General features: G+C 41.7%; 2 protein-coding genes across 3 annotated transcripts in view; both read right to left on the bottom strand.

The window, feature by feature from the left end:
* cldnd1b (claudin domain containing 1b) overlaps positions 1 to 268 on the bottom strand; it is a 4,272-nt gene extending 4,004 nt beyond the window's left edge. The window contains exon 1 of the mRNA XM_058384421.1: positions 178 to 268. The gene's annotated coding sequence lies outside the window, so the exon portion shown is untranslated. The remainder of the gene's footprint in view (positions 1 to 177) is intronic.
* A 796-nt stretch (positions 269 to 1,064) lies between these two features.
* The window catches only part of glb1 (galactosidase, beta 1), an 18,856-nt gene continuing 9,920 nt past the window's right edge, over positions 1,065 to 10,000 (bottom strand). For both annotated transcript variants that reach the window (XM_058384382.1, XM_058384383.1), the window contains 8 exons: positions 5,568 to 5,608; positions 5,379 to 5,491; positions 5,078 to 5,152; positions 4,892 to 4,981; positions 3,502 to 3,615; positions 3,267 to 3,398; positions 2,731 to 2,994; positions 1,065 to 2,465 (listed from right to left, as the gene is read on the bottom strand). In XM_058384382.1, the coding sequence (XP_058240365.1) occupies positions 2,202 to 2,465; positions 2,731 to 2,994; positions 3,267 to 3,398; positions 3,502 to 3,615; positions 4,892 to 4,981; positions 5,078 to 5,152; positions 5,379 to 5,491; positions 5,568 to 5,608 (1,093 nt within the window). In that variant the 3' untranslated portion in view covers positions 1,065 to 2,201. The remainder of the gene's footprint in view (positions 2,466 to 2,730; positions 2,995 to 3,266; positions 3,399 to 3,501; positions 3,616 to 4,891; positions 4,982 to 5,077; positions 5,153 to 5,378; positions 5,492 to 5,567; positions 5,609 to 10,000) is intronic.

Here is a 10,000-nt window from a genome sequence, read left to right as displayed (position 1 = left end):
AGGCTAAATAGCTACACCTCTCAGTGCTGATGGATCTGTATTAGCGCTCAACTTCAGTTCAGCATTTATTACACAACTGAGCTCAAATCTCAACACTTTAAACTGTTATAATCTCTCTCTCTCACACACACACACAAACACACACCTGTGTTTATATCAGAGTGAATATTTACTCACCCTCTCGGCCCCTGGGCTTAGTGTCGGTCCTCTTCCGGTTTCACTCTGACCACACGGCGAACTAGCCACGGGCCGAATCCCAAACCTCTCTGTGCTCCCTACATGTGTGCACTACAGAGGGTCTGAGTATGCTGCATTTAACACACTATCTAGGGCACTAAAAATCTAACGGTAAGATAATGGGACTGGAGCCTAAATATCGCTCCTGAAGCAGCTGTAATGAGGAAGATGAGCAGAGATAAACAAAAAAGGTGGAAATAATAAAGAAAAGAAAATAAAGAAAGCGTAAAAAAATAAACGAATTTCTGTTTGTATATTTTAAGTTAAACACTTATAATTAAGCCATATTTAGTACTTTACGTAATAATGAATAAAACAGTTTATCTTAAACAGTTTAACACGTACACACATTTAATAAATAATAAATAAATAAATAAAAAGATTTCACTTAAATGTAAATAAACATATAGACAAACTTACCCATTTCGTTGGTATAAATTCTGTTTAATTCATCATTTTTATTCAAATAAGTAATAAGTTATTAAATAATTATGTTTCAGATTAAATTAATTAATATATTTAAAATATTTTTTTTTAAAATAAGAATATATTTGTAGAATTAATTGTTTTTATCTTCAGATTAAAAAACAACAGAAATAATAAAAACAGTTTATATGAAAAGAATTTTATTTTTAATTTTAATAGTTTATTTTAATCAGCTGTTTAATTCATATCATTTCATTTCCTTTCTTTGGCTCAGTTTTTTGTGTTTATTAACCTCAAACTTTCATTTTCAACATATAATATACACATAGTCTATAATCTTTATTTTTATGTTCTGTATTTTAACAATAAAAGATGAAACCAGTAAAACCATTAAGCAGCAATTAAAACGTAATGAATTTATTTTTTATTATTTACTCCTTTAATCAAAGTACAGAATATTTCCTTACAGTAAACATTTCAGGTAAATCGTTACAAACAGAACTGAAAGCTAGAAAAGATTTAAAAGCTGTAGAGTCTGATTTCACTCTGATTTACCCGCAATGAGAAAAGTGCAAAAGTTTTGATTATAAAATCCCTGAGTGACAAAAACTCCAGACACACACAGCGTGTTCAGAGTGTGTGTGTGTGTGTACAGGGCATGTGTGTGTACACGGAGTGTTTGTGTATGTGTGTGTGTGTGTATAGGGCATGTGTGTGTACACGGAGTGTATGTGTGTGTGTGTGTGTGTGTGTATAGGGCATGTGTGTGTACACGGAGTGTATGTGTGTGTGTGTGTACAGGGCATGTGTGTGTACACGGAGTGTTTGTGTATGTGTGTGTGTGTGTATAGGGCATGTGTGTGTACACGGAGTGTTTGTGTATGTGTGTGTGTGTGTGTGTATAGGGCATGTGTGTGTACACGGAGTGTTTGTGTATGTGTGTGTGTATGTGTGTGTACAGGGCATGTGTGTGTACACGGAGTGTTTGTGTATGTGTGTGTGTGTGTGTATAGGGCATGTGTGTGTACACGGAGTGTTTGTGTATGTGTGTGTTTGTGTGTGTGTACAGGGCATGTGTGTGTACACGGAGTGTTTGTGTATGTGTGTGTTTGTGTGTGTGTACAGGGCATGTGTGTGTACACGGAGTGTTTGTGTATGTGTGTGTGTGTGTGTGTATAGGGCATGTGTGTGTACACGGAGTGTTTGTGTATGTGTGTGTGTACAGGGCATGTGTGTGTACATGGAGTGTTGGTCTATGTGTGTGTGTGTGTGTGTGTGTGTGTACAGGGCATGTTTGTGTACACGGAGTGTTTGTGTGTGTGTGTGTGTGTGTGTGTGTACAGGGCATGTGTGTGTACATGGAGTGTTGGTCTGTGTGTGTGTGTGTGTTCAGGGCATGTATGTGTGTTCAGGTGTGTGTGTGTGTGTGTTCAGGGCATGTGTGTGTGTTCAGGTGTGTGTGTTCAGGGCATGTGTGTGTGTGTGTTCAGGGCATGTATGTGTGTTCAGGTGTGTGTGTTCAGGGCATGTATGTGTGTTCAGGTGTGTGTGTGTGTGTGTGTGTTCAGAGTTTTCTCCCTTGTGTGTGGTTTGGTGTGTGTGACAGTGGAGTTGATAATTGGTGTGTGTGTGAACTGGACCACACACTGCCCCTGGCTGCAGGGACACGCCTCCAGCTCCAGCAGTGTGATGTTATTGGGCGACTCGGTGCTGAGGAGAGACGCAGGAACGAACAGAGTGACCTGTGGACCGCGAGATGGCCAATAACGACCCACATTCACACCGTTGATCCACACCTGACCCTGTATCAGGGAAATTAAAGAAATAAATACATTCCTTCTATTTTATGAAAATCTTTCTTTTTTTTATCTTATTTTGTAAACAAACAAACAAAAAAAACAAACAAGACGTTATATGTGTAAAACAAGGGAACTCTTAAAATCTGAAACATGGAGCAGAAACTACAACACCACAGATTAGAGTTTCAATCCACACTATTTTACTAACAGAGCTAAAATTATTATTATTATTATTATTATTATTATACACACACACACACACACACACCTTGCTCCAGTCAGGAAACTGGATGTACGTGTCCTGCGGCAGGTCTGGGATGTGATCAGGAATCTCCAGCGTTCCTCCGTAGAATGTAGGCGGAGACAGACAGGGCATCAGGTTGGGTGGGGCATCAGAGTGGGCGGAGTCAGCGCCCTGTAGAGAGGCCATGTCCCACAGCAGCCCCTCCTTCACCACCTCGTCTATACTGAGACTGAACACCGTCCAGTTCCGCAGAGTTTCTGCCCCCAGTGTGAGGTTCGACACCAGACCCTTATAATAAAATAATATTCATTTTAAGAGTACAACAAAACAACAGTATTATTATTATTATTATTATGAGACAGAATAGCAACTCATAACAATAACAATCTAATATCTTATGATTCTCTAATTCTAGGACTTTTAATAATTTGTAATAATAATAATAATAAAATAATAATAATGTTAGTAATAAATAATAATAATAATAATAATAATAATAATAATATTAATAATGCTCAGTTTATTGTTGAGTGTGTAAATAGATTAAATCTCCGCTGCACCTTGAAGTCATTGATGTATTTGCCGTAATTGACTCGGCCCATGTTCTCCACCAACACGTCCAGTGTGCTCCCAGCTCTCCCAGTTATATTAATACTGAGAGTCTTGTCTCTCTCCAGAATCCCTACAGCCACCTGCACACACACACACACACACACACACACACACACACACAGATGATGAACAGTACACTGGTATATAAGTGAAGTGAGCTGCAGGTGAAGGTGTTGTTCTTACTCCGTCTACAGTGACGTACGCTCGGTCATGAACTCCGTTCAGCGGAGACGAGAGAGGAGTCGGGTTTAAACAGTCCACAGGGAGTGACGTCTGATAAAGAACAAAGCCGAAGTGCTGAAAATGGAAAAATAACAACAGTAAATTCTCTATAATTGCTTTATAACCACGAGGGGAGCATCGTGTAAACGTGCGAGTCTGTTAATCTGCTGAAGGTGACAGAGATCTAATAGATTTATAGATCATTTATTAATGGGGCTAACATTAGATCTATCTATCTATCTATCTATCTATCTATCTATCTATCTATCTATCTATCTATCTATCTATCTGTCTATGCAATTTAAAAACTAGATAAAAAATAAAGCAGTAATTGCTGCACAGGCCACAAGTTTCAAGTTAAAAAAAAATCAATAAAATATTATTATTGTATTCAGCTTTATAGCAGAAAAAATACGCAAATATTTCCCGAAGCAGGATTTATAGATAATATAACACCAAAACAAATCAGTTCAGATTTAATTAACCACATGATCCCTAATTTCAGGAAGAAATTTAATGAGGTTGATCTTCCACCAAACTGACAAATAGTCACAGAGGATCAGCTTTTAAAACTTCTGTCTGGATAAAATCAACTCATAAACAAACAAATAAACAGACAGATGGACACACAGACAGACGGACAGACAGATGGACACACAGACAGACGGACAGACAGATGGACACACAGACAGACGGACAGACAGATGGACACACAGACAGACGGACAGACAGATGGACACACAGACAGACGGACAGACAGATGGACACACAGACAGACGGACAGACAGATGGACACACAGACAGACGAACAGACAGATGGACACACAGACAGACGGACAGACAGATGGACACACAGACAGACGAACAGACAGACAGACGAACAGACAGATGGACACACAGACAGACGGACAGACAGATGGACACACAGACAGACGGACAGACAGACAGACGAACAGACAGATGGACACACAGACAGACGGACAGACAGATGGACACACAGACAGACGAACAGACAGATGGACACACAGACAGACGAACAGACAGATGGACACACAGACAGACGAACAGACAGATGGACACACAGACAGACGAACAGACAGATGGACACACAGACAGACGAACAGACAGATGGACACACAGACAGACGAACAGACAGATGGACACACAGACAGACGAACAGACAGATGGACACACAGACAGACGAACAGACAGATGGACACACAGACAGACGAACAGACAGATGGACACACAGACAGACGAACAGACAGATGGACACACAGACAGACGAACAGACAGATGGACACACAGACAGACAGACGGATGTTGATGCTGAAGCCGTGTGAGTTTTTACCTGATTGAGCTCGATGAAGGTGAGAGGATAAGGAGACTTTACTGGACCAGAGATGGAGAGAATGTCCAGAGATTCTGATACAGTCGTCAGCTATAACACACACACACACACACACACACACACACACATTATTAACAATGTACACATTATCAATCACAAAGCTAAGGTAAAAAAAGGAGAATTTACTTTCTTCATCTGCACGACTCCATACGCAAACTTGGGCGTAGACGGCGGCAAAACTCCAGATGGTATCGTCTTATACTGTTTATAAACACACACACACACACACACACACAGTGTGTTATTAGTCTGGTTATTTATCATTATGTTGGAACAAATAAGAAGAAGGAGAAGAAGAGTGAAAGATGAAATATTTTGTGAACATTTGAGCAGCTGAATGATTGAGAAACAAAATTAAATCTGATCCAGTTCAGTGTTTAGATCAGAACTCTGTTCAGGTGATAAAACACTGAATGGGAAGTTCGACCTTTTTGATGACATCACGGATGGCGAAGTATTTCGGCGTCAGGTCTCCGGCCTCCGTGAGCGGAGCGTCATAGTCGTAGCTGGTGGGCTGAGGGGCGTACGGCGTATTCGCACCTAACAACAGATACACAACATCAGGACCAAGACCTTTTCTTCCAGCTGTGAAACTCCCAGATGTTCCACCACTCACCGTTCCAATACGCAAAATTCGTTCCTCCAATAAACATGTAGCTACAACAGAAAAAACAAAAGGACTCACAGCACAGAGACCATCAACACTGTAGAGTACAAAAAGAACCTGCATGGACAGAGTGGTTACCATGGTAACATTATGATATATCACTTATTACTCTTAAATAAATAAAAAATAAACCATTTATGGTGATGATGATGGTAATGGTGGTGAGGATGATGATGGTGGTGAGGATGATGATGGTGGTGAGGATGATGATGGTGATGGTGGTGATGGTGGTGATGATGGTGGTGAAGGTAATGATGATGGTGATGATGGTGGTGGTGATGATGGTGGTGGTGATGATGATGATGATGGTGGTGAAGGTAATGATGGTGATGGTGATGGTAATGATGATGATGGTGGTGGTGATGATGGTGGTGAAGGTAATGATGATGATGGTGGTGAAGGTAATGATGATGGGGATGATGATGATGGTGGTGGTGATGGTGGTGAAGGTAATGATGATGATGGGGATGATGATGATGGTGGTGGTGATGATGGTGGTGGTGATGATGATGGTGGTGATAATGATGGTGATGATGGTGGTGAAGGTAATGATGATGGTGATGGTGGTGGTGAAGGTAATGATGATGACGATGGTGATGGTGGTGATGATGATGGTGATGGTGGTGGTGAAGGTAATGATGATGGTGGTGATAATGATGGTGATGGTGGTGATGGTGATGGTGGTGATGATGGTGATGGTGGTGATGATGGTGATGATGAAGGTAATGATGATGGTGATGGTGAAGGTAATGATGATGGTGATGATGGTGATGATGATGGTGATGATGGTGATAATGATGGTGATGGTGGTGATGATGGTGATGGTGGTGATAATGATGGTGGTGATGATGGTGGTGAAGGTAATGATGGTGATAATGATGGTGATGGTGATGATGGTGGTGATGATGATGGTGGTGAAGGTAATGATGATGATGATGGTGAAGGTAATGATGATGATGATGATGGTGATGATGATGGTGATGATGGTGATAATGATGGTGATGGTGGTGATGATGGTGATGATGATGGTGGTGATGATGGTGGTGAAGGTAATGATGATGATGATGGTGAAGGTAATGATGATGGTGATGATGATGATGGTGGTGGTGATGGTGGTGAAGGTAATGATGATGATGGGGATGATGATGATGGTGGTGGTGATGATGATGATGATGGTGGTGAAGGTAATGATGGTGATGGTGATGGTAATGATGATGATGGGGATGATGGTGGTGGTGATGATGGTGGTGAAGGTAATGATGATGATGGTGGTGAAGGTAATGATGATGGGGATGATGATGATGGTGGTGGTGATGGTGGTGAAGGTAATGATGATGGTGGTGATAATGATGGTGATGGTGGTGAAGGTAATGATGGTGATGGTGGTGGTGAAGGTAATGATGATGATGATGGTGATGGTGGTAATGATGATGATGATGGTGATGGTGGTGATGATGGTGATGGTGGTGGTGAAGGTAATGATGATGGTGGTGATAATGATGGTGATGGTGGTGATAATGATGGTGATGGTGGTGATGATGGTGATGATGATGGTGATGGTGAAGGTAATGATGATGGTGATGATGGTGATGATGATGGTGATGATGGTGATGGTGGTGATGATGGTGATAATGATGGTGGTGATGATGATGGTGGTGAAGGTAATGATGATGGTGGTGAAGGTAATGATGGTGATGATGATGGTGATGATGGTGATAATGATGGTGATGATGGTGATAATGATGGTGGTGAAGGTAATGATGATGATGATGGTGAAGGTAATGATGATGGTGATGATGATGGTGATGATGGTGATAATGATGGTGATAATGATGGTGATGGTCGTGATGATGGTGGTGATGATGATGGTGGTGAAGGTGATGATGATGATGGTGAAGGTAATGATGATGGTGATGATGGTGATGATGGTGTTGATGGTGGTGATGATGATGATGGTGGTGAAGGTAATGATGATGATGATGGTGAAGGTAATGATGATGGTGATGGTGATAATGATGGTGATGGTGGTGATGGTGATAATGATGGTGTTGATGGTGATGATGATGGTGGTGATGATGATGGTGATGATGGTGATAATGATGGTGATGGTGGTGATAATGATGGTGATGGTGGTGGTGATGGTGATGGTGATGATGGTGGTGATGATGATGGTGGTGATGATGATGGTGATGATGATGATGGTGGTGATGGTGATAATGATGGTGTTGGTGGTGATGGTGGTGATAATGATGGTGATGGTGGTGATAATGATGGTGATGGTGATGATGATGGTGGTGAAGGTAATGATGATGGTGGTGAAGGTAATGATGATGGTGATGATGGTGATGATGATGGTGATGATGGTGATAATGATGGTGATGGTGGTGATGATGGTGATGGTGATGATGATGGTGGTGATGATGGTGATGGTGATGATGATGGTGGTGATGATGATGGTGGTGAAGGTAATGATGATGATGGTGAAGGTAATGATGATGGTGATGGTGATAATGATGGTGTTGATGGTGGTGATGATGATGGTGGTGAAGGTAATGATGATGATGGTGAAGGTAATGATGATGGTGATGGTGATAATGATGGTGTTGGTGGTGATGGTGATGGTGATAATGATGGTGTTGATGGTGATGATGATGGTGGTGATAATGATGGTGGTGATGATGGTGATGGTGGTGGTGAAGGTAATAATGATGGTGGTGATAATGATGGTGATGATGGTGATGATGATGGTGATGATGGTGATGGTGGTGGTGATGATGGTGATGGTGGTGGTGATGATGGTGATGGTGGTGGTGAAGGTAATAATGATGGTGGTGATAATGATGGTGATGATGGTGATGATGATGGTGATGATGGTGATGATGGTAATGATGATGATGGTGGTGATGATGGTGGTGTTGATGGTGATGGTGGTGGTGAAGGTAATGATGATGGTGGTGATAATGATGGTGATGATGGTGGTGATGATGGTGATGGTGAAGGTAATGATGGTGATGATAATGGTGGTGATGATGGTGATGATGGTGATGATGGTGGTGATGATGGTGGTGATGATGGTGATGGTGAAGGTAATGATGATGATGATGATGATGATGATGGTGGTGATGATGGTGGTGGTGAAGGTAATGATGATGGTGGTGATAATGATGGTGATGATGGTGATGATAATGGTGGTGATGATGGTGATGATGATGATGATGGTGGTGATGATGGTGGTGATGATGGTGATGGTGAAGGTAATGATTATGGTAATGATGGTGATGATGATGGTGGTGGTGAAGGTAATGATGATGGTGGTGATGGTGGTGATGATGGTGATGATGGTAATGATGATGGTGATGGTAATGGTGGTGATGATGATGATGGTGATGGTGGTGGTGAAGGTAATGATGATGGTGGTGATGATGATGATGGTGGTGAAGGTAATGATGATGGTGGTGAAGGTAATGATGATGGTGATGATGGTGATGATGATGGTGATGATGGTGATGGTGATGATGATGGTGATGGTGATGATGATGGTGGTGATGATGATGGTGGTGAAGGTAATGATGATGATGGTGAAGGTAATGATGATGGTGATGATGGTGATGGTGATAATGATGGTGTTGATGGTGGTGATGATGATGATGGTGGTGAAGGTAATGATGATGATGATGGTGAAGGTAATGATGATGGTGATGGTGATAATGATGGTGTTGGTGGTGATGGTGATGGTGATAATGATGGCGATGATGGTGATGATGATGGTGATGATGGTGATGGTGGTGATGATGATGATGATGGTGGTGATGATGGTGGTGAAGGTAATGATGATGATGGTGGTGATGATGGTGGTGTTGATGGTGATGGTGGTGGTGAAGGTAATGATGATGGTGGTGATAATGATGGTGATGATGGTGGTGATGATGGTGATGGTGAAGGTAATGATGGTGATGATAATGGTGGTGATGATGGTGATGATGGTGATGGTGATGGTGGTGATGATGGTGAAGGTAATGATGATGGTGATGATGGTGGTGATGATGGTGGTGATGATGGTGATGGTGGTGGTGAAGGTGATGATGATGATGGTGGTGATGGTGGTGATGGTGGTGGTGAAGGTAATGATGATGGTGGTGATGATGGTGATGATGGTGATGATAATGGTGGTGATGATGGTGATGATGATGATGGTGATGATGATGGTGGTGATGATGGTGGTGATGATGGTGATGGTGAAGGTAATGATTATGGTAATGATGGTGATGATGATGGTGGTGGTGAAGGTAATGATGGTGGTGATGGTGGTGATGATGGTGATGATGGTAATGATGATGGTGATGGTAATGGTGGTGATGATGATGATGGTGATGGTGGTGGTG

The sequence above is a fragment of the Hemibagrus wyckioides genome, linkage group LG29 (genome assembly GCF_019097595.1).
Source record: "Hemibagrus wyckioides isolate EC202008001 linkage group LG29, SWU_Hwy_1.0, whole genome shotgun sequence".
NCBI lineage: Eukaryota > Metazoa > Chordata > Actinopteri > Siluriformes > Bagridae > Hemibagrus > Hemibagrus wyckioides.
The sequence above is the reverse complement of the archived record's forward strand: the minus strand, read 5'-3'. Positions and strand labels throughout refer to the sequence as shown.